The sequence below is a fragment of the Eschrichtius robustus genome, chromosome 14 (assembly GCF_028021215.1).
Source record: "Eschrichtius robustus isolate mEscRob2 chromosome 14, mEscRob2.pri, whole genome shotgun sequence".
Classification (NCBI taxonomy): Eukaryota; Metazoa; Chordata; class Mammalia; order Artiodactyla; family Eschrichtiidae; genus Eschrichtius; species Eschrichtius robustus.
Genome location: NC_090837.1, coordinates 10245281 through 10270078, shown reverse-complemented (window position 1 = coordinate 10270078; position 24798 = coordinate 10245281). Strand labels below are relative to the sequence as shown.

Genomic DNA, 24798 nt, shown 5'->3' with positions numbered 1-24798 from the left:
CTCCCCAAACCTGGCTGCCTTTCCCAGCTCCCTTAATATTGGGTCGGCCAAAAAGTTCATTCGGGTTTTTCCATCTTATGTGAAAACCCAAACGAACTTTCTGGCCGACCCAATACCTCTGAAGCGAATCACCTTCCATCAGACAAACCTAAAGTTCAGATTTCTCTTTTAGTCTCCCACTGTCATGGGGGGGGCCTCTGTCACTGTCATTAAGCCGTACTATGTGTTAAACTCCGTGCATGGACACAGTCATGTGACCCGCGATGAATCAGGATACAGGAGGAATCACTTTGCCCCCATTTGAAGATGCACCAATTTACGTCATCCTCACGTGACCCCATGAGGGAGATACGTTTTCATGGCCGTTTTACAGATGAGGAAACTCAAGCACAGAGGCGGTAGGGTAGCCTGCCCCACCCGAGGTTACCAAACGCCTAAAAAGGGGAAGTGGAATTCTACCGCAGACCCCCATGGCCCTGTCTGCACTCTTCACCACCACACACAATGGCTCTCGTGTAAGTACTGATTTGTGCTTGACGCTTGGATGACTGGGGGCCCCTGGGTCCTCCAACAAACAGCCTCGGGAGATCACCCCTCACTCTCACCTCCCTCAGCCTGGTCTCCAGCTCCAGCAGGCGATTCTTGTCGCTGTGGTCTTGGTGGCTGATTTTTTCCAGCTGCTCCTCCAGCTTCCGGTTCTGGGCCTCCAGTTTCCCAGCCTGTGTCTCCAGGTAAAACTTCTGCTGCCTGAGTTCTGAAATCATTTCTTCCTGGGCCTTCCTGGTGGGGGTGGTGGGAGGAGCCAAGCAAATTCACAGTCTCATTAGAGGCGAGCATGTCCCCTCAGAAGGACGGGCAGAAGCAGGGCGAGAGGTGCGTCTCAGCAAGCGGACCACACTCGTTCCCAGGTCAGCGCCGCCCTGACCCGGCCTCGCGTGCATGGCCCCAGCACGGGGACCTGGGGCCCATTTAGTCCCCACTGCTCAGAGTCCCTCGTCAATGGCATTAAGTATGGTCAAGGGGGATGCAAGAGATACCATCATTTCACTCCTTTGGTAGACCTTTTTATTTTTCCAGTCTGTACAGGAGAGCAGAAAGGGCCTCCTGAGAGTACAGGAGCACCCTCACGACTCACCAAGACAGGCCCTGGGGAAGAGAGGGCGATGAGGAGAAAGAATGCTACTCCTTCTACTTCTCTGTCGACCTTGCTCACCTCTTCACCAGGCCGCTCAGAAGCTGGAATGGCTCAAAGATCGGACAGCGGCCTACCAAGCTGGTTTAAACTAAGATGGGAGTGTTTAAGATCTCTTAAGGAGATTGTAATTCTTTGGGGAAAAAGATTAAGATCAAAGTGCTCCCGGAACACAGGAGAGTCCTTGCTGAACCCCAAAACTCACCCCCAAGGGCCCAACTTCACAACAGCGAAATGGATGGCCCAGTTGGGCACACCTGAGATCACCTCTGGCTGATTACAGGAGGCGAGTCTGGGGAACGAGGTCTCCAGAAGCAAACTGTAAATTACTTCATTAGAGAGACCAAAACACTCTGTGGTGGGATGGTAACTTGAAGCATTTAAGAAAACGCAGCTCAAAAGAGAGGGCGGGTAGAGTGAGACCACTTCAGAGAGGGCAAAATGACATAAATATACGGAGGCCGGGCCCCGCCACAGGAGTCGTTAAATCCGCTCCTGCTCCGCCAGACAGAAGAACAGAGTTTGTGGCCAGGAGAGAAGACCAAAGTGGAATCAAGCACACAGCTAGAATGTGAACACTTACATGTTCCTCTGGGTAAAGAGACTGCTGTTTGCCGCAAGTTTATTGGCTTCCGACAATTCCACTATCCTCTGTTCCAGGGATCTGATCTTGGAATCCATGGCGTTGATCATCTGAAACACGGGGGATCTTTGGAGCCTCGCACACAGACGGTAACACCGGAATGAGAGGGAAGTGGGCCACGTGAGTGGGGAAAAGTGTCATGTGAAAGGCAGGCCATTAGACCAGAGCCTCAACTAGCCTGTACCCTGAGGAGCGCAGATCTCACTGCTCCAACGATGGCACTCATTTGTTTTATCAAACGGAGACTACAAATCCCCTCACTAGCTAAGGGGCCTGCAGTAAGCACACGCGAGAGGACCTCTTGAGGAACCTGGCATTCCGTGAGTTGACAGGCCTCGTTAAATCCCCGTGTCGTCCACACGCGCCCTGAGCCTGCCAGAGCCTCTAAACTTGCATCTGCAAGTTCCTATTTCTCATCACCCACGAGTTTGTCGTTCTCTGGGTGATTCCTTCTCACCCAGCCCCTACTGTCCTAGATTCTCTGCATCAAAGCTTCCCCAACTTAATGAAACATAATAATTGCCCAGGGCAGGAAAGGGGCGGGGGGCGGCGTGCTGGTCAAAAATATCGCTTCCCAGGACCCTCCTTTAGATATCCTGTTGTGGGCTTCCCTGGTGGCGCAGTGGTTGAGACTCTGCCTGCCAATGCAGGGGACATGGGTTCGAGCCCTGGTCTGGGAAGATCCCACATGCCGCGGAGCAACTGGGCCTGTGAGCCACAATTACTGAGCCTGCGCGTCTGGAGCCTGTGCTCCGCAACAAGAGAGGCCGCGGTAGTGAGAGGCCCGCGCACCGCGATGAAGAGTGGCCCCGACTCGCCGCAACTGGAGAAAGCTCTCACACAGAAACGAAGACCCAACACAGCCAAAAACTAAAAATAATAAATAAATAATAAATAGATATCCTGTTGTGAAAAGTCTCGGTAGGGTCTGAGATAATAAGTAGATTAACAAGCACAACAGGGGAAACTTTTAAGCTGCAAGTTTCTGAAACACCTGCCTATACAGATTAGAAAGGAAACGAGATGCCTAAGGGCGGCCACAGGCCACCGGGCACTTCGTCGGGGAGGTGGCGGGGGGTTGGTGTGTTGAAAGACAGGGTTCTAGTTGACGCAGGTCAGCGTGAGTTCTTAAAGAAGGGCGTGAAGGGCAAAACTGGCCACCCCGAGCCACCACTGCCACTGCTTTTATGAGAAGGGGTTGCAGGGAGAGCTTTCTGTTAGCAGCAGACTCCACGGGACAAAACAGACCAAATGGACTCTTCTCCAGTGGGGGCCTCCTGGCGTGGTTCACACGCCCTCCCTTGGAGACCGGCTGTGAGATTCTGTCTACCTACCGCCTTCTGTTCGCTGAGAATCTTGCCTTTCTCGTGGGCCTCCTCTTCGTGTCTCTGCATCAGGTTCTCCAAAGTCTCCTTGTCGGCTAGGTCTTTCTTTATCTGATTGTCCAACACCTGAGGAAAAACAAAAGGAGAAGTTAAGCGTCCTGAGCAGAGCAGACTAACCAGAGGCACTGGAGAAACACAGGAAAGGAGGGGAAAAGCAGTGGAGAAGCCACGCTGCCCCAACTCCGGGGCACAGCGAGGGAGTGGGGGTCTGTCTATCAGCCAGGAGGAGGTTAAGAAGTCAAGTATGACCATCAAATGGCAAGTAACCGGAGGACGTGAACTAAGAACTTATTTTTAAATCAGCAGCCAAAATGACCTGAGAAGTATAGCCAAAGGGGAGGTGGACTCCAGAATGAGAGGGAAAAAAAAAAGATCTCTCTAGAGATCTTAGCGATTTGCAGCTATTACCTAGGGGCAATGTTATCGTAGTCAATGCGCCAGTAGTTTTCAGAACACTGCTTGCTCTTAATTTGTACAAAATTAATCTCGTTATCTCCAGGCTGTGTGTGGAGAGATGGAAAGCCGAAGACCGAGGAAGTCTGTGTGACCAAGGCTGACGTTCAGAAACAGCCAGGGACGAGTGGATTCTGCCCACCGATAAAAGTAGGTGGGGAGTCAATAGACTGAAGAGACAGCATAAAGGAAAGGGGGGAAAAAAAAAAAAAGGCCTCTTTCCTCCGTTCTTTCCTCTGATCCAGCTGGGGGTGAAAATAAAAAGTCATTGGAAAGAGAAATCTTTCCCAGGGGAAGAGAAATCTTGTGTTCTCAGTGCTGAGAATGCCACTGTAAGCACCTACTGTTCCCAAGAGGAAAAAATAAAACAGTAATGGTGTCACCATCCACCAGCTGATCTAATGTTCTGCGAGGGACACACACAGCCCCACCAGCTGCCAGAACAACTGGTGAAAAAGAGAGGAGAAAAGGAAGGCGACATCATAACTTGCCGAGCCTTTGACCACGACCCTGTGTTTCTCATCACTGTGCTTCTCTGAATGATGGCGACTGCATCTGATACTGGGAAGAAAGCCCAAAGAATTGGGGTCACAGATGGGAACTGAAATCTGCCTTTCCCGCATTATCTATTGTGATGGGCCCTTCGTAGCTCATGGGGACACAGTCGCTGAAAAGAGCCAATGAACAGGGAGGGGGTCCACATGATAAAGAAAGGAAAGAACAGATTTCAAAGAGGGCTTTAAACTAGAACTGACTGATGAAAAAAATAGAGTGAGAGTTGGCAGAGAAGAATAAGAGGTGGAGGACGGGGTCATGGGAGAAGGGACGAACCTCAAGAGGATAAGTGGCCCGCTCTCTTGGATGTCAGGGCACGATTCTAAAATTATGAACAAGAAAAGGACAGAATCTGGGGTATGATCACAATTATTACCAAAATGGCCTCACAGGGGATGGAACAGGAACACAAAGCAGAGCAGACTAAAAAGAAATGGTTTCATAAAGATGCCAGGAGGGAAGACAGAAGAAAACAGATCTTTCCCTAACATTCTCTAGGATCTATAAAGCCAAGTTCTTGCCATCTAGAAGGTAGCAGAGACCACATAATGTCTAGACCAGGAATGCTCTTTTTTCATGCGGTGCTAAAGCAATGAAGCACATTTTTCAGGATGACTCTGCTCAAACTAAGACCTCCACTTTGGCAGCGGTGGATACCAACATAGGTTAAGTGTGAGCCACAAGGAACGAGCCTTTCTCAAGGATGTACACCTCCCGGCTTTGATTGGGTTAAACTGACAGGAGGATGAACAAGAAGATGCATGGGAGGGAAGCAAGGAATTTGTTTGAAATGAGAGATTCCACTGTAGACATTTATATCAATTGAAGATATCGACAGAACATGGCTTTTTGGCAGAAAAGTCAATATACTGACCCAAATTACAGAATGGATTTGCAAAGGTTATTTTCATCATGGAAAGATACCAGTGGACTACTGTATACATTCTCATAATTTTCTGAAAGTCAGTTTATTTCAAGGATGAAAGTCTGGACACCAGTAAGAACTCAAACCAAAAGGACTGGTAGGTAAATGCACTAAAGTAGAGGGTCACACGAAAACACGGTGTCGTCCCTTCTGGGTTATTTTCCTGGTATTTCTTTCAATGAAAAATAACCAAAAGTAGCACGAGGGGTAAAAGAAGGAAAGTGTCAGGGTAGTGATGGTGAAGATGCTGTGTGAGCATGTACATGTGTGGTTCTCCAGAAAAGGAACAGCCAACTCTTTGAGAATACCAACCAAATCAATAACATGATCATCACAAAAATTAAAAGCCTCCTTCACTGTCTGACTTGGAAGGGAAAGAGACAATATTTGAGATGGTAATGAACAATGTCTGATTCTCAAGAACGTAAGAATTAGCTAAAGGCTCAGTCCAAAATCATGATGAAAATGTGATGTGATTTCAAAAGGAAACAGATAGGCTGGCAGTCATTTCTGATCACTGAACTTATTAATAATAATTGAATTGAAATAATAATTTCAGTAAGTAAAATAATAATTGAATTTATTATTTTATATGATAGGCTGGACTATTTAGGCCAGTTCTTCTATGAAAAATGATTTAAAATGCTAGATAGAATATGGAAAACATTTTCCCAAAAGCACCTAAAAGTTGGCAAGAGAGTAAGAAATTACAGACTAAAATCTAAGTGAAAGCAGAAACCCAGCTATTTTGAACTTGAGGCATTTGCTGAACCAGATAAACTTGAGCTTCATTCTTAATTGCCTCAAAGGGTAAGAAGACAAAGAAGTCAAAGCCCAGGGCCACCCACAAGGTGGGCACACATTTTCATTCAAGGCCTCAAAGAATTCTCATTATTAATTTTCCAAGGAAAATGAGCAGCTGACCAGGCACACAAAAAAGAGAGAGACCATGGAAAAGAGCCAAGAGAAACAACAGAGCAGAAACAGACCTTCAGATACTGGAATCATCAGATACAGATCATAAAACAACTACGCTAATGCATTTAAAGAAGCAGAAGATAAGCTTCAAATCAATGCAGGAAATAGAAAGTTATTGACTTAAATAATCTAGTAAACTTGGGGAAGAACCAAACAGGATGTCAAGAAACAAATAAATACAATAACTGAAATTTAAAACTCAATGGATGGGGACTTCCCTGGTGGCACAGTGGTTACGAATCCGCCTGCCAATGCAGGAGACACGGGTTCGAGCCCTGGTCTGGCAAGGTCCCACATGTCGCGGAGCAACTAAGCCCGTGCGCCACAACTACTGAGCCTGCACTCTAGAGCCTGCGAGCCACAACTACTGAGCCATGTGCCACAACTACTGAAGCCCGTGTGCCTAGAGCCTGTGCTCCACAACAAGAGGAGCCACTGCAATGAGAAGCCCGCTCGCCACAACTCGAGAGAAGCCCATGCGCAGCAACAAAGACCCAACACAGCCAAAAATTAATTAATTAATTAATTAATTAAAAAATACCTCAATGGATGGGTTTAACAGCAAATTAGACAGGTAAGGGTTAGTACACTGGAAAATCAGTCAGAGCTTAACCAGAATGTAGCACCAAAAGACAAGGAAATGGAAACTACAAAAAAAAAAAAAAAAAAAAAAAAAGGATAGATTGGTGGTAATCTAACACATGTCTAATCAAATTCTCATAAGGGAAGGAAAGAGAGAAGGGGAAGAGACAATACTTGAGATATAACAACCAATAACTTTACAGAATTGATTTTTTAAAATATATACATATACTCCAAAGTCCAGTATACCTCAAGGAGGATAAATAAAAATAACTCCACATCTAGACACATCACAGTAAAACTTCAGAAAATTAAAGATAAAACAAAGTTGTAAAAGAAAAAAGAAAGACTGCTTTCAAAGAAAGCAACAGTTAGACTGACAGCTGACCGTCAACTGCAATAATAAAAGCCAAACGTCAATGGAATGATATCTTCAAAAAGTGTAAGAAATAACTGCCAACCTAGAATTCTATCCCCAGTCAAAACATCTTTCAAGAACAAGGATGAAATAGAGACATTTTCAGACACACAAAACAGAGAGCCTGGCACCAGCAGACCTTCACTAAAGAAAGTCCTCAAGGATACACTTTATAAAAAAGGAAAAGAATTCCAGGTTTAAGATGCAAGAAGGAAATTAAAAGCAAGGAGATGGTGAATCTCTCTAAATCTAAATTATCATGGACTCAGTGACAGTGGATCAAAAAACGTCTTAAAGATGGAATTGAGACACATGACGATCAAATTTTCTTAAATAATAAACTATTTTTGAACTTCGGATATCCAATCCGCCCCAAGGATAACACCCCAAGACCTCCCACCATGGCCCAAGGACAGCATTTACCACGGAGAGTCCTTTGTTCTAGCAAGAAGTGGCTCGAAGTGCCTGGGAAGAGAAAGGAGCTACATGGTGCTATAGGAGGAAGGGCAGGGAAGACTGTAAAGTGTCTTTACTTTAATTTTTTCCTCGTAGTGCTGTTCTTTCTGTTTCAGGTGCACCTCCAGGTGCTGGGCTGAGACCTGGGCTTCTCGGTGCTTCTCCTCCAGTTCCTGGACACAAAAGAACAGATGGTCAGGTGTGCAAGGGAAGGACAGAGCCGATGCATGTTAAAGACGTTCACAGGAGACACCACTTTGGCACAGGCACCAAAGGCAACAGGCATCTGTTTCTTCATGACTAGCCCTTAAGGCTCTTGGGAAAGGAAACCACCACCAAGCCTTGGCCCTGGGTTTTCCAGCTCCGAGTATCCACACACATAAACACATGGCTGGTGGGCTGGGATCAGAAATCTGTCAGTGCGACAGGTCAAACAAAGGCAGCTCTTCATCTCTGCCTAGAGAAATGAGAGTGACGAGGCAACACAATTTGGAAAAACTCAGTACAGCACAAAGCCCCTGACCACTGTCTTGACGGCCTTAAATGAGGAAAGTAACATCAATTTTAAGTTTTAAGTTAATTTATTATGAGGATAAAAAAATTTTTTGTATTTTCCTCATTAACAAAATGATTGCTCAGGAACCCTAGCTAAGAAGGAAAACTAATGTAACAATTCAAACACTTTGAGTTTTGAATGATTACTTTAACTGACTGGTAATATGGAGCATGTGAATATCTGGAGGTGTTCATATGATATCATGTTTATATGAAGTTTACATGATATGATGCTAATGGGAACAAGGCAGAACATAAAATTGACTAAAAATGACATAAACGTGTACACATACATTGAAGAGAGGAAGAGAACGTGGAGTAATATAAATAGCTCAAATGTAATGTCCTCTTCATTCTCTTATTAAGATTTCTGCTTTCAAACAAAATTGTAATTCATTTGGAAATTATACCAATTCATTTGCCAACGTATTATAAACTGATCGTGTAAAAGGCAGCATTCAACTCACCGAAACATTCTCTAAATGAAGCTATCTGCGTTTACATTAATTCTTATGAATCTGGACCCATTAGTTAATTACTAATAACAAAAGTCATTACTCCAAGTTTTTGTCTCTTCACACTATCTTGAAATTTTCCTTTGAAATGGAAATAATTATAAGAATTTTGAAGAACGAGGAAATTATACAGGATATGCCCATAAAATGGAGAAAAAAATAATTTTAGATTCACACACACATGAAATGTTACTGATTAAGCTTTTGAAATTCTAAAGTCTGCAAGCAGTTGACTTTGCTTTGGGGGCCAGTAAAGTATTCAATGTTAAGACCAGGTGCACAAGATCTACTGCAAGCTAACAGATGTTATCTTGAAAAGTTGAATGTAAACAGGATTTTAAGTAATAAAAACATACTTTAAGGGCTTTATGTATATTAAAGGATCCCTGGCAATGAGGTCTTTTATTAAAGCAAAAGACTCTGCTATAATGAGAACCCCAATTAGCTGTTTTGAAAGTTCTTATCAGAATAGCAAATATTTTAATGCAAATGATATTTGGGATGTGTTTCCAAGCATCATCATTATGTAACAGTATTAAGGACCCCTCTTTGCCCATATCCCAGATACTTCACAACCTAAGCATCAGGTTCTTGAGCAAAAGGCACCCTCCGATAAATGAAGTCACAACCACAGAGGTACTCGGACAGGTGGCAAGATACACTTGGAAAAAGAGATCTGCCTACTTTTTCTTTATTTTAGAAATCACTTGATAATCGTCTTGTCTTAGTTTCAGACCTCCTAAGACAGCACAGGAATGGAAATCAATCTGAAAACAGGTCGAAAACTCAGATACCTGAGACTGACAACCTTAAGATCAAATTTCCGGTCTACATATGCATGGGAGTTTACAACATATAATCCAGGAATGCAGAACTCTACACTCCCACATTTTAACTGGCAAGCGAACCTTGGAAAAGCGGACATTCTAAAACCTGACTTCTTGACAGTTTGGCATTTTTTGTTGTTGTTGTCATTTTTTAAAACGTTATCTTCTCTACACGTGTTGGATCAGATTCTTCAGTCCTGTTACGCAAACAGTACTGTTCGTTGCTCTATTCCCAGCTCCTAGAACAGTGCCTGGCACATAGTAGAAGCTCATTAAATATTTGTTGAATGAATGAATGAACACATCACCATTAAACAGAGAAACACTTTGCAACCACAAGACTTAACCACGTCGTTTGCACCAAGCAAGGGGGGTAGCGGTGGTGGAATCTCCGTGGGAATTCATTTGACTCACGGTAAAATTCACACATTTGACAATCGCCAAGAGATACTTGGATGATGGAACGAGAGAACAGAAAGGGTAGACTGACAATCACATTTGCCTTTGTGTGTAGACGTTATCTATGAAGACTGTGTGTCAGAGCAAAACAATTTAACTGGTTTCTCTTTTCACCTGTGTGTTCAAGAGTGCCCACACGCTCATGAATATAGACAAACAGAAATGTAACGTTTTGAAGGGTTGGGTTTTCTTTTCTTTTTTTTTTTTTTTTTTCGGTATTAAGTATATAGGCCTATAAGTCGGTCATTCTTGAGTTCATATAGTTGCCGGTGACTCGTTTCCCAGAAGTGATGCAGAGGGAGAGAGAGAGAGAGGGAGGTGGGAAGCACCCCGCTCACCACCTTGTCTCTTTTCTGGTGCAGAGGAACGCCCGACTACTCCAGAGTCAGTCCTGAGGGCAGGGAGGCAAGGGCTACAAACAGGCTCCCCAAAGTGGCATCAAATTCTTGGTTTGGGGACTGAAATCCAAGGAGAGTCTTTTAAAGGTTCACCTGCCTTTCACCCTGGCAAGAGCAAAACTTTGACACGTCGGCAAGCACCACCCAAGCCTTCCTTGACCAAGTTAATTTGGTCGTCAGAGCCGAAAACAGAATCATCGTGATTACAAACCTAAAAGACGATCTGCTATCTCTAAGGAAAGTGAAAATAATAATAATAATAACCACCAACTGGAGCAGGGAAAGCGAGTGGGTGGACACGGATCCATGACAAATACTACTCTGAAAAAATCTGCGTGACTAATTTGTTTCCTCTGCAAAAGCAAGAATCTGGGTGTCGGTCTTAAAGCCCTGAATCCCTACACCTTTTTCAAATGGGCATTTGCAACTTTAATGGCCATACAAAACTCTGCTGATAGAAGTACGTAAATGCTCCTGTAAAAATGTATCGGAAATGACAGCGTGTGCACGTTCGCGTTTTTAAAAGTCAGGCAGTAGCAAACAGAGCAAAAAAAAATCATACTGATGGAGCTGTTACCCGTGCTGACATGTCCAGCCTGTGGTTATTCGTGCTGGTCTCTGACGTGGCGTCCACTAAAACCACTTCCTCTTAATTCAACTGTTTGCTGATAACCTCCCCTGTGACGGTGGTTGGTTCTTCTTTTGACCCCCTTCCCTCTACAACCTCTAACCTGTTATCTTTGAACTTGTCAACTTTGGTTCCTGCTCACCAGAATTTTATCAGCCATCTGCTGGATCTGTTGGGACTTTGTCTGGATGTCATCCTTCAGTCTGTTTTCTCTACGCTCCATGGTCTCTAGCCTCTTTACCTTGTTCTCCAGAGAGTGGCGGCGTTCCTGTAGGTCGTGAATCAATCAGAGAGTTTTAATGGGGTAACCGCTACGGGCACGACGCCTGCGCCGAGGGAGGGGGCCCTCGGGAAGCGTACGCTCGAGGCGGGAAGAGAAGTCTCAGGCACCCGAAGCCACGGTGAGGAAAACACAGTTCTGTGATCCGAGGAGTACTCGCTTGTGCAGGTTACAAGAGTGCATTCATTCATTCAAATATTTACCAAGCACCTACTATCTGCAAAGTACCACACTAGGCATCGTGGAAAATACCGAGAGGAAGCTGACAGAATGCCTGCCCTTGGAAGAGGTAAGATAAACACAAATAAACACGATATGGGTTCAGAGGGCCAGGGCCGTGAAGCAAACAGGTACAGAGGGCTGCGGGAGGGTGCAGGCAGGAGGGAGGGCTCTGAACTGAGCAGGTGAGGGGACGTGTACGCCGTGGAGCGGGCCAGGATGAGGGAGGCTGGAGGGGAGAGGGCCGGAGGGGAGGGGGGAAGGCCTTTCAAAAAAGGCGCAGCAGCAGCAGCAGTGCGGAGGTGGCCGAGAGCCGGCGTAGGCCCCAGGTGGAGCGTAGAGGGGCTACTGCATAAGGTGTAATAGCGGAGGAGCAGGAGAAAACGGGAAAGGGGAGCATGTGTGGGTCAAATGGCTGAGAGTCTCATGCACCTAAGATGTAGGGAAGCCCTGAAAGGTTTGGGATGGGGCAAGGGGTGCTGATGAGCCTGGAGTTTGAGGTCCACGAGTCTGACCCCGTCTGAGCTAGATGGGAGGAAGGTGAGCCTGGAAGCAGAAAGCCGAGAGATTACTACATTCACCCAGCTAAGAGGAAGAGGGCCTACCCTGTGGGGAGGCCTGCAGAAATGGCCAGCAGAGGGTGGACGGCGGAGACAGTGTGGGTGTATTTACAGGGCTGAGGGACTCTCGGAATGGCAGGGCCCAGGGAGAAGCAGCAGATGATGTCAAGGTGTCAAGCCTCAGGTGACCAGATGGATGAATGGGGGCCCTGACCGGTGCGAGGAAGACTGAGAAGGCAACCCAGCTTGTCAGGGAAGATACTGAGTTCATTCTAGATCGGAGGCACTGTTCAGACACCCAGTCAAGATGTCAGGGGAGCAGTGGGAAATACTTCCTGGATCGTGGGTGAGGCTGGCCCCAAAGAGACGTAGGCAAGTAGGTTCAACGCCAGCACCGTGACAGGGAGAAGCAGTCCAGGACAGGGGGGTGGTTAAATCGACTATGACACATCCGTTCCATGGACCCATCACCCAGGCGTCAGGGGAGGCGGAGGGCAGCAAAGGGGAAACGTCCCTTTTTATTCTGTATTCTTCAGTTCTCTGTTTTTCACAATGAGAAGACACTCGTGTGTTTCCTGTATAATTGGTTTCAACAACAACAACAACAAAGAATTGGACAGAGAGAAGAGGCCCAAAAATATAGATCTGGGAGTTATCAACACACACAGGTCACAGCTGAAGCCTCGAAAATTAATATATTATTAACACCGTGGGGGAGAAGGTGAGGACAAGCAAGGGTGCAGAGGGAAGAAAAAGGAAACCTCAGGGATGGCATCACACTTCATCTAGGTAGACGTGAATCCTCCCACACGGGCGAACGGGTCAGAGGAAAACAAATAGGAAGGAAAAGTTTTATCAAAACATCTTTCTACTCAGAGCTGCTGTGACAAATCCTTCTCCCCTTTGGGGAAAATGGTCCCGAGCCTCTCGGGTTTCAAAGGGATTGGCGGAAGGGAAAGCGGTTTGGACGAACAGGAGCAGAGAGAGGGTGGTCCTGAGGTTTCTTCCCCTGCACAGCCGGAGGCCAGGCACCTTGGGACCCGGGAGCTGGAGGTTCCCTGCTCACCTCGGCTTCCACCAGCTTCTTCCTGATGCCTTCGGAAGAGTCCTCGCGGCTGTGCAGCTTCTCCAGCTCGCGCTCGGCCCGCTCCTTCGCCTGGCGGATGTTCTGCAGCAGCTCGGTGGCCTCCGTGCTGGCTTTCACGGCCTGAAAGGAGAAGGAACGGGGGAGAGATGGCCCAGTTTATCCACGGAAAAAGATGGGGACCATCTCCTAAACAGGAAAAAAAATCGGGTCACACTGAATGGATATTTTTATCCATTTTTCAAAACATATAAACGTTTCATTTTATTCTGTGTTTCGTCTGTCCTAAGGTGCACTTATATATATTTTTTTAACATCACTGAATTTGGAATGCATCTACAATTAAAATTGAGACGGTGTTTTTTTCTTTCTTGGGGTACAGAAGATAATGGGGTATCGGACAATCATTAGCATCTTCGATTCAATATAACATAATAAATGCAAACAAAAAGGTCTCGGGTTCATCTGCCCAGGGATTAATGTATTTATCCCGGACTGTTAATTGTCTCCCTATTTAATCATCTCATTTGCTGATTTTCCTAAGGGGAATTGGTACTACTTTTATAAGAAAACAAGATAAAAACTATAAATTATTTTTCTCAAATAAAAACCTATCAAAGGGCACAACCACCACACTGTTCGTGGTGACTCGCAAATTCACGTTTAAAGAAAAAACAGCGAACCCTTTTGAAGTTAATTTTTATTTGGGTCTTAACTATACTGCAGCTCTTCCAGCATCACAGTAAAGATCTGAGTGTAAGAAACCAACAACCTCACACTCATTTGCTTGAGATTATAGTTTTAAAAAGTGAAAACGGCAAAGGAACTCCAACTTCGAGGCCAGCACTGTCCAACGTGGGAGCTGCTCCCCACGTGTGCCCGGTGAGCACCTGAAACATGGTTGCTGTGACTGGGAAATTAATTTTAAATTTTATTTAAGTTTAATTCATTTAAAAACTGAAGCAGTGTACATGTTTTAATATCACTACATGCTGCAATGCTTTGTACGTAATGGATTAAGAAAACTATATCATTCAGAGGATTTTACCTTTTTTCCCTTTTTTAATGTGGCTACTAGGAAACTTAAAATTACTTCTGAGGCTGACATGTGTGGGTTGCTTCCCACTTCTACTGGAGAGCAGAGTTCTAGGAGATATGAATCCTCACACAAATTTCTAGCTGAAAGAGGGCAGTAGAGGCTTTCAGTAGTGAGCTCAAGAGTAAGTAGGAAGGGGACAGATGAACGGATGCAGAAAACGTGGAATATCCAGGCCAAGGAATGCTATGCAGCCTCTGAAAGGGAGATCCTGCCACGTGCTGTAACACGGATGAACCTCGAAGACATTGTGCTGAGCAAACTGAGCCAGTCACAAAAGGGCAAACACTGTATGATTCTATCCACAGGAAGTACCTAAAGCAGTCAAAGTCACACAAGCAGCGTAGATGAGCAGATGCAAACTACGATATATGGGATGGATAAACAAGGCCCTACTGTAGAGCACAGGGAACTATAGTCAATATCCTGTGATAAAACGTAATGGAAAAGAATATGGAAAAGAATGCATATATATGTATAAAGAATATGGAAAAGGATGTATATATATATATATATATATATATATATGTATAACTGAGTCACTTTGCTGTACAGCAGAAAGTAACACGACACTGTAAGTCAACTACAGTTCAATAAAATAAATAGAATGAAAAGGAAGGAAGGAAGGGAGGGGAAGGGAGAGGGGGAGGGAGAGAGAGAGAGAGAGAGGAAGGAGGGAAGGAAGGAAGGAAGGAAGGAAGGAAGGAAGGAAGGAAGGAAGGAAGGAAGGAAGGAAGGAAGGAAGGAGAAAGGTGGTTACCAAGGGTGGGGGTAGGGAGATTAGCATTTAGCAGGTAGAGAGTTTAAGTTTTGTGAGATGACAAAGTTCTCAAGATCTATCTCACAATGTGAATATATCTGACACTAAGGAACTGGACACTCAAAACAATTAAGACAGTAAATGTAATGTTATATGTTTTTAATAACACAATTTAATGTTATATGTTTTTATAATAACACAAGAAGAAGGAACTCTTTTAAACACATTCACAAACGTTCTTGACATGAAAGGCCACATTCAACCTGGTCCCTTCTTTAGTGTTTCCCGTGTTCACCTAAAGGAAGGGCCATTTGCACACACTGTGCCCAATGCCGTAAACCAAACCCACACCCAATCCCCAACCGCCTGAGGACTACTGGTCCCTCCAGGCTCCCAATGCACAGGAAGACTGCCGACAGTCTCTGATTGAAAGCTGTCTGGGTCGTGAACAACATAGGCTTCTCCAGTGCAAGATGGGGACCTGGTCCCCTGAAGGGAGACGAAACAGCCCTTTGGGTCCTGCTGTAGTACGATTAGAGCTTTGACTTGAGAATCTCACAGAGCTTGGTTTTTTTGTTTGTTTGTTTTTTAAACAAACACTGCTTGACATGTCTCAAAAGGAGAAAGTGTATTCAGAACTCTGGTATTTTCAGGTAATAGCTCACTCCCCCTTCATTTTCCTCAGTGCTGGGTGACTAATTCTCTTTCTTTGATCTCTTGTGCTCCGGGACAAAGCAAGAAGTTATTTGGAAATGGGGGGGTAAGTTCCCCAAAACATCACCTCAGGCTTACCTTTTCCAGCTTCTCTTGGAGCTCCTGAATTTTGAGCTGCTGCTCAGCATTGATCTGTGATTAAAATCCCAGGAAATAAAGCAAAAAAGGCAAATTGGCATTAAGGTCTTGCTACGTTTACTGCAGTCCTATTTTCTTGAGGTTTCTGTTGGGGTCTTTTTGTTTTGTTTTCCAATACCTACTGATGGAGAGGAAGAACAGTAGCCTATCAGAGAAACCTTTGAATGTCTCGGTGCAAACCTCCATGTGGACTATTTCTCTAGAACCAGCAACACACATACAGATGGCAAAAAAAGAGAACCAAAGTCGCCGGTACCCTAAAACAGTAAGAATTTTCCCATGTGTCTTACTGAGTGTCTGGGTTTGTGTGTTCCTGTGAGCGGGCCTGACAACAAAAAATGAGGTGTCTTCTATCCCTTTTAGAAACATAGCTGAAGCTAAACATGGTCATCCAGAGACTGACCACCAAAATAAACCCAGAAGACAGTTCTCTATTCAGCGCAAGTGTATTCTTAACCAGTGACAGGCCACGGAGAGCAACATTTAAGAGGCTGTCTACCCAAAATCACGATACCAATAATGGAAAATACCTTCTCCAGTTTGGCATATTCTCCCACTTCAGGCTTCCCTTGATCTTTAGCCTGTAATTTAAAAGATACAACATATTGGAAAATCTCAAGAACCTAAAAGTCTTATAAGACAACACTACAGGCTTTCTTGGTCTCTGTGGCCAAAATAATGAGGATGATGATAAAAAAAAATTAAGTACCTTCTCTAACCAAGACCAGGAGGCTTTGCAGGGCACCCCATTATTTCCCAAACGTACACTCATGAAGCTAGGGTTCCCTTTATTATTGCTAAGATCATCCATGATTCTACCCCCAAAACACCCTCCCCGGCAGCGAGCTGGCTACCTTCATCAATTTATGCTGACATTCTGTTGCTTTCCGCTTGAACTCTTCGGCGGCCAGCCGAGACTCTCTGAGCTCCGATTCATAGAGATCACTCCGTCTTCTGGCCGAAACCAGGTCCTCTTCCAACTGATTCATCATTAACCTCATTTCTTCCACTTGAGCCTGGTACTCCTAAAGAGTAGGCAATGGAAGGAAGGTGAATTTTGGAACTCCTGAAAGGAAAGATGGGAGGTGAAGATGGAAAAACACAGAGCACAGAGGGAAGACACAGTGAAGAGAGATCGGAGAGAATGGACCTAGAGAAAAGGTGAGTAGAAAGATGGGGATAAGGGCAAGGTGTGTGGAGGACGAGGAGGGAGAAAAGAATATTAAATCTTTAAACTGTTTTCATCTGGATCATGAATCACTAGTAACACCATTTGGAACAAATGTGCCTATACACAATAAGATCCTTTGAGCAAATAATATCGTACAAGAAGTGCAGAACCTTAAGACCTTTGTAACACAGGAGAGCTGAAAGGGATGTACTTTAAACAACCAGGATAATCTGCTTATGCGTAGCTTTCCTCCAAGGGTAATCATTTATACAGATTTGTCCTTTAGAAGTTATGTGTGCCTAACACAATTAGATATGGTACTAGTTTTAAAATTAACCTTTCAGATGGCACAAGGGGGTAATTGGAAATCTCAGTGGAGAGAATCTTGGAAGGTGAAACTCATCATGTCAGTTTCTCACCATTAATTTTTCTGGGCCCCAAACTGCATGATGAACTTAATGTTGCTCTTGAGAGGCAAGTCACCCTGAAATTCGGAAGAGTCAGGAAACACTGGCTCTGATCAAAGTAACTTGTGAGAAAGACTCTGAAGAAAGAATTATCTTGTTCCCTCGAGCAAAAGCCGTTAAAGTAATCCCAACAGCCCAACCTTTTCCAAACTGAATTTCTAAAATCAAAACAGGACATCTGCATCGAGGTTTTCCAAAACTGATTTACCAGAAGAAATGGGCAATGGTTTTGAAAACTTTGGGGCAAAGTATGAAAATATCCTCTGTTAGCAAAAGCAAAGCTTATACATATAAGGATTATAAATGAGCAGTTTATCCAATCCAAGGTGGCGGATATAAAATGAGAAGAATAAAAAATTAAGACTGTCTCTGACCGTCGCAATGTACAGTGACCATCTCTAAGATCCGTTCCCCCAAGAAATAACTGAAGAGGGATCAACTGAGCAAGGTTATGCTTTTAACCAATAAAATGCCTTTTTTCTTTCTTTCTTTTTTTAGTAACGGAATATAAAGTAAACCTTTCATCCTTTGTAACAGGCAATCCCCCCAGTGCACACTAAAGGGGAGGTGATGTCCTTATGAAAAGGGATAGCTTTCACATAAGCACATCTCTCTGTATTACTGGTACAGCGGAAAGCAGAAAAAGTGAGCACAGGATGGAGCATGGTGTCATTTCACTCCTTCCCACCCAAAAGCATACAGTCGTCCCTCGGTATCCACAGGGGGGTGGTTCCAGAACCAAATCCGATCCACAGTTGGTTGAAATCGCAGATATGGAACCCGTGGATACGGAGGGCCGACTGCATTGTTATTGAAGGTCAATCCTACAAGTCATGGGGCGCCAGGTTTTCTGGACGATGCCCACTAAGTGGGTGGTGCTGGGTTATATAAGCAAAGGTCTTTATAACCTACTGAACAATTATCTCAACTCACAGAATGGAACGTGAGCCAATGATGTGAAATAGTACACCCTCTACTTGGGGTTTTTCTAGACCCCTCGGCCAGGGCTGGGTCATGACTTATTATGACTTTCATAGCTCTGGGTATTGTGCCTTCCTGGATCCCTTCCTCCATTTAAAAAAACAAACATACATATATATATATATATATATATATATATATATATATATATATATATATAAAAATTCTATTTTACAATAGCATTCATATAAAGACAAAAACATTACCTATGAAAACCGTTTCTCCTACCTAAAACTCATTTTTTTTCTTCTGATTTTAAAGTTTTAAAAAATCCAAAGTACCCACAGGCACAAATACCAAGCTGTGGAGGAAGCAAAGAGGTAGGAGGCACTCTTGGCCATCTTTTATCCTTGAGCTCCCTTGTCTGACTTAAACTTATGTCCGCAAGAAGGGAACGTAATTTCTGTGTTTTGTCAAGAGTGAGGACAGAGCGCTGTCCCCCCCAACATCTCTCTTTCCTGAGCTGTCAGCACCCAGGGGGAGGAAGGCAAGAATCAGGCAACATCTCTGTCAGCAATCTGAGCTCTGGGGGCACCCAGCCTGCTACAAGCATCAAACAAAATTCCACCTCATTTGTTGAGCCACTGTTACTCTGCTGGATACTTCAAGGAAATCCTATACATCCAACAGCTGACCAAATCCCTGCTTCAGAAAAACGCTGAGAGAAGATAATCAGGTCAGTTCCCAAGGACAGCTGAGAGGCAGCTGTATATGTATCTCAGCATGGGCTGAACTGTGGGTCAGAGTTGAACAGGATCGGAACGGGGAACCGTGGACAACTTTTGGGTCCTGCTTCGAGTCATTCTTTGGAATGGAGCTTCAGAATTTTGTGGGAAGGAAGACATGGTCTTATTCAATCAGAAATCCTGAAACCCAAACGCCTTCTGTGTTACCTGAACTTCTGTCTCCCTTCCCGGGGTGGGGGGTGGAGGGGGGCGGGGGCGGGGTGGGACGGAATCAGCAATTGCTACTGATGGAGCATGAACCTAACCATCATGCGAGACGCTTAGGTGCTTTTATTTATTTATTTAATTTTTGGCCACTCCACGTGGGATCTTAGTTCCCCGACCAGGAATCGAACCCGTGCCCCCTGCCGTGGGAACGCAGAGTCCTAACCACTGAACCGCTCAGGGATTTCCCTAGGTGTTTTTATTTTAAACCAAATTCAAGTGCTCCATTGGGGGTAGCTAAGCAGAAGCAACATATTTAAATTAAATAAAGAGCGGTACAGAAATTGGCTTTGAGAGGAAGAGCGCGGAATAAATGGCAAACCTGGGAGGAATTGACAGGCTGCAAACCAAATACTAGGAGTTTGCTGAAAGTATTAAATGCTTTTTCCTGGATTGCAAACATCCTGCTCTCACCAAACTTACCGAGAGTCATTTTAATAAACCCTTCTTCCGATGAGAAATAAAATCTGAAACGAAGAAGTTTTCTCCCCCCCAAAATGGAACGCTTAGCAGTCATTAAATCTAAAATTCCACATGGATGCCAACTGTGGTATGAATCACAAAGGACATTTCTTTGAACTCAACCACCAGCATATACCTTTTCAAAATGTCCTGATAATTCTGTTTCCATGGAATTTCACAGACACCAGCTGCTCCCTCTGGTGGCCAAGCACAGCTTTCATTTCCCCAGGATGTCACCAAAAGCAAATTTCCAACCACACTGAACTAATGGGAGAAAAAGAATCCTACCTCTTGAAACTTTTAGGATGAAAAACTGTGTTGATAAAAGGGGCAACGAGTCAACTGTCAAAGCAGATTTTTTCAAACTGTAGGTGTGACCTTCAAAATCTCTAAGTTAGTGTTGTTGTTCAGAAAACTGACAACCAATTTGCACCATTTCCTATGCACGTTTATTCAGAACACTTTTATCAAGCAAGAGGATATTGACCAATGATTTAAAAAGTATTAAGGTGATAATGAGATGATGCCAACAAAACATCCAAAACAGGAATTCCTTCTGTAAAGAACAGCTAATGAATCAAATTATTTGCCGGAGTTTTCCTGCATTAGCACCACCCAGATGGCCAAGTGCGCGTTACCCAGAGACAAAAACGTTCATTTCCATCACTGTTTCCGCTAGGTTTTCTGAAGTGAATGAGAGTTGCCTGGCAGCTGATAATTCAGCTCTCCGATTGCTCACTGCATTCTCTTCATTAAAGTTTCTATTTACGGTTTCTTCAAAGGACAAAAAAAAATCCATGCTAAAAAGGAAACAGTGAAGTGAAATAAAAATGAACCATCTAGAAAGAAAATCCTTTTAGAAATAGAGGGGGTAAAAAAAGAGAGTAGGCTTTTTAAAGGTCTGGATTCTCTTTTCTGAACACACAGGGGAGGGCTTTCTGTAGTCAGATCTGCCGTGTCAATTCTGACTCGGCTTTAACTGCTCAAACTCTTCTCCTAGGATAAGTCTTTAGATAAGTAAGACTATGAAGTACCCTGGCTTGTCTCAAAAACTTAAAGTGCATCTGAAAAGCTATGAAAACATTAATTTTTTTTTTTTTTTAATGGTCTAAAGCAGAGGTTGGCAAACTCTTTCGGTAAAAAGCTAGATAGGAAGCAATTTCAGTTTTGCAGGCCATGTGGTCTCTGTCACAACTACTCACCTCTGCCATTGTAGCATGATCAGCAGCCATGGGCAGTACCTGAATGAGTGGGTGCGCTGTGTTCCAATAAAACTTTATTCATAAACACTGAAATTTGAATTCCATATGAAATATTCTTCTTCTTTTGAATTTTTCCCCCGTTTAAAAATGCAAAAACCATTCTTAGCTTGTGGTCATGAAAAACAGGTGGTTGGCCAGACTCTCGCCCACAGGCTGCAGTTTGCCCACCCCTGCTCTAAACCTACACCTTCGATTGAAAAGAGTAGCCATCATGGGGCCCAGACCTCACAAGGAGCTAGACAGAACAAGGACTCTGCCATTTATATAAATCATGGGGAATCTAAAAGTTCCAAATGACCTACATAACTCTCTCTCCTCACCGCCCCCCCCTTCCCTCTCTCTGTCCCTCAAACACGCCTCTCCTGAAATGAGAGGTCCGGGTTGGTGCCCTGCTCCCGGGCAGGGAGCCATACCTGCTCTTTGATTTCTTGGAGCTTCCGGCTCTGCTCTCTGATATCGTGGAGAAGCTGCAGTGCTTTGTCGTCCTCCTGGGACACCTCCATCCGTGCTTGCTCCAAACTTCGCTTTAAGCTCTGCGGAAAGCAAAATTTTAATAGGGTTGTCCTGTGGATCCTGCTCTGTTTGAAAAGATTCATTAAGGGAGCTGCAGGCTGCTTCGCAGACACCGAGATGGTTTCAGGTGACGGACCAAAGTCGACAACTTCCGGTGAGTCGCTGATTCCAGGTTTCATCCTGTAAAACCCCTTGGTTCAAGAAACATCATCTCCAACCTTGTGACCTTATGGATCCAGCCTGAAACTGCATCCACCTGTTTCCTACCTGCCCTAGCGGATACTTACTTGTATGTTCAGGACCAAAAACTAATAAGATCCCTTAGCCATGAAACCATCATTGGGGTGGCTACAAAGTCTTTTCTGGAATAGCAGTTATTCGAGGACTGTCAAGTATATATCCCTCTTTCAAAGTAGCAATGACTTCATGCTCTGCCCAGGTGCCATTTAAGACTCCAAGCAAACTATTTCCACCTCCTGGCTTACGTTTCCTGGACACCTTTCATCCAAAAGGTTCCCTCAATGCTTCAGTGACACTGAAATATAGATCTGAAATACAAAGCTGAATAACTTCACCCACCACTGAAAGGAGGCCAAATCTGGAATGGAAACATAGCAGTTATTCTTAATCAGCCACGTTCTATAGATTTCCTCTCCCTTGTGAAAAAACACTTGAAAAATGTGTGATTCAACTTGTTAAGACTGTACATTAAAAAACACCTGAATGAAAATTTTTAACAAGACAATGGAGAAGACAGTCCACTCTTGTGAAGGAAAGAAAAAAAAAAAAGTCACATGGTAAAAAATGACAGAGGGTCTGGGTTTTAAAGGCTGAGTTTTCTTGTTGCTACGCTGGTTCTAGGCAATGGAATATTGATTTGGGACAGATTCAAAATACATTTTCTTGCACTTATTTGGGAGCTTGGTTCCTGAGGCTGATTGTGCTGGACACGAGGTGGAGCAGAGAGGTTGGGATGGGAGACGCTGAGACCCTCTGCAACGCCGTCTATGCCCGTCTCCAGGCTCCTACCTGGACTTTCTGAGCCTGATCTCATGCCTCTGGGCCCTCACGCCCGGCTCCCGCTACTCTGCACATCACAGGTCTTGCTCGTGCGTCCTCCCTCTCTCTCCTCTCTGCCCCTGGCTGTGATGTGCCTCATGATGCTGTCATGAAACAGGATGAGACACACACGACGGGAAGCGCCCGCTCCGAGGGAAGGGGGCTTTGGGGGGAAGGCTCACACTGCACTCTGTGATGTAGGTAGCAAGGTCCTGCTCCAGGAGGGATCTCTGAGTCTCAGAGGCCTTCAGCTCCACCTCCTTCTGACTAAGCACAGCCTCCACCTCTGACACTCTCCGATGTAACCGGGTCATTTCCTGCTCCATCTGAAATAAACACAGCGACACGTTAAAAAGGCCCGGGGGGGGTGGGGGGGCTTCGTCAGGAGCAATCGCATCTCAAGCCGCCTCCGAGACCACCTGGTGGTCCCGGCTGGCGCTAACTCGCCAAAAGGTTGGGATGGAAATACCATGGTTTCTTCGCCTGGGAGCGCACAGGTCTTCGTAAGGACAGTCACCAATGCTAAGTCACTCCTCTCATGCAAGGCTGGGTTCACACTCGGTCACTTCTCTAACCCAGTGAGCGAGGAAGCCACAATCACCATTTTTTTCACCTGTTTGGTTTTTTTGGGTTTGGTTTGGGTTTTTTTTTGCAGACGTCAGTTTAATTTTATCCCAAATCCATCTTGATCCCCCCCATCTCCTTGCAAAGATCTAGAGGACAAATCCAGGACAGGGCAAGGAGATACGGATTCGTCTGCACTCTTAGGAGTCCCAGGCAAGAAGTGACTCTTATGAGCTTCCAGAGAGCTGCCCCTGGGCAGAAACAGTGAGCGTTAAGAGACGTTGAGCAAAATCAACACAGTGGCCGCAGTTACATAAGCAGGAGTTTTTAAAGACTAGGAAGAGAGACTTCGCATCACTCAAAGCAGATGGGATGCATCTCGGCCACAGGTGAGGACCCACGCCACCTGCCAGAAGACGCAGACATCTAGCTGGGTCATGCTGAGGAACTGGCCGCTTTACATCCAGGGCCTCCTCTGGTTAAGATTTAAAGGATTTACGGCAGCGTCAAGGCCCGAATTCATCTCCCTCTGAGCTGCCGGAGGCGCGACTTCAGCGCGGGAAGGATCAGGTGGCTGGGTGCCAGCGGCGGCCCCGGGCGGATCCCTTGGCATATATTGACGGGAGGCTCCTGCAGCAAGGAGGGAGGCCGGCTGCGGAAATAAATACCTTGTGACACTTGTCCTGGGAGTCTTGCAGCTCTTTGCTTTTGATGAGAAGTTTCTTTTCCATGGAGCTAGTCTTGGCAGGGGAGTCCAGACTTGACACTACAGACCTGGATGGAAGAAAACCAACGTCAAGGAGGCGGGTGGGTGGGCCTGAAAAGCTGCATTCAGAAACTGTGGCAGAGTTTGGGATTAGCAGATGCAAACTATTACGTACAGAATGGATAAACAACAAGGTCCTGCTGTATAGAGCAGGGGAATATATTCAATACCCTGTGATAAACCATAATGGAAAAGAATATGAAAAGGAATGTATATATATGGGTGACTGAGTCACTTTGCCATACAGCAGAAATTAACACAACATTGTAAATCAACTATACTTCAATAAAATAAATTAAAAAAAAAAAAAAAGAAAAGAAAAACTGCAGCAGAGACCACAAGACCTGCCAGCATCCTTGGCCATCAACAGAGCTGGCTCAAGCAGCTCTAATAACATCAAGGCCATGAGGCAGAGAGGTGGACAGGACCAAGAACTCTGGAAGCAGGAGAGCCTGAGTGTAAATTTAGTCACCGTTGACCTGAGGCAATGATTCAGCCTCCCTGAGCCTCTGTTTCCCTTTCTAGGAGGTAGAACGATAATAAAAGGACCTACCACAACAGGAGAGCGTGGGCATTAAGCACACGGCATTTGTGCTGATACGGCTTTATTCACTTACTCACTCAACGGATGTGTACTGTGCACCTACCCTGCTCCAGGCACTGGAAGAGCAGTGGTCAAGACAGACACGGTCCCTGCCCTCCTGGAGCTGACATTCTCAGAGGGCATGCAGAATGCATCAGGCAGACACACAAACTAAAAGGTTACAGATGATGCCAAAGAAG

General features: G+C 44.9%; 1 protein-coding gene across 6 annotated transcripts in view; it reads right to left on the bottom strand.

Annotated features, from left to right (window-relative positions):
• The window catches only part of CIT (citron rho-interacting serine/threonine kinase), a 168223-nt gene that overhangs the window by 57448 nt on the left and 85977 nt on the right, over positions 1-24798 (bottom strand). For all 6 annotated transcript variants that reach the window (XM_068562804.1, XM_068562806.1, XM_068562805.1 and 3 more), the window contains 12 exons: positions 23918-24023; positions 22868-23011; positions 21527-21646; positions 16675-16845; positions 16351-16401; positions 15761-15814; positions 13095-13235; positions 11112-11237; positions 7665-7760; positions 3170-3286; positions 1776-1885; positions 606-780 (listed from right to left, as the gene is read on the bottom strand). In XM_068562804.1, coding sequence (XP_068418905.1) covers positions 606-780; positions 1776-1885; positions 3170-3286; positions 7665-7760; positions 11112-11237; positions 13095-13235; positions 15761-15814; positions 16351-16401; positions 16675-16845; positions 21527-21646; positions 22868-23011; positions 23918-24023 — 1411 coding nt within the window. The remainder of the gene's footprint in view (positions 1-605; positions 781-1775; positions 1886-3169; positions 3287-7664; positions 7761-11111; positions 11238-13094; positions 13236-15760; positions 15815-16350; positions 16402-16674; positions 16846-21526; positions 21647-22867; positions 23012-23917; positions 24024-24798) is intronic.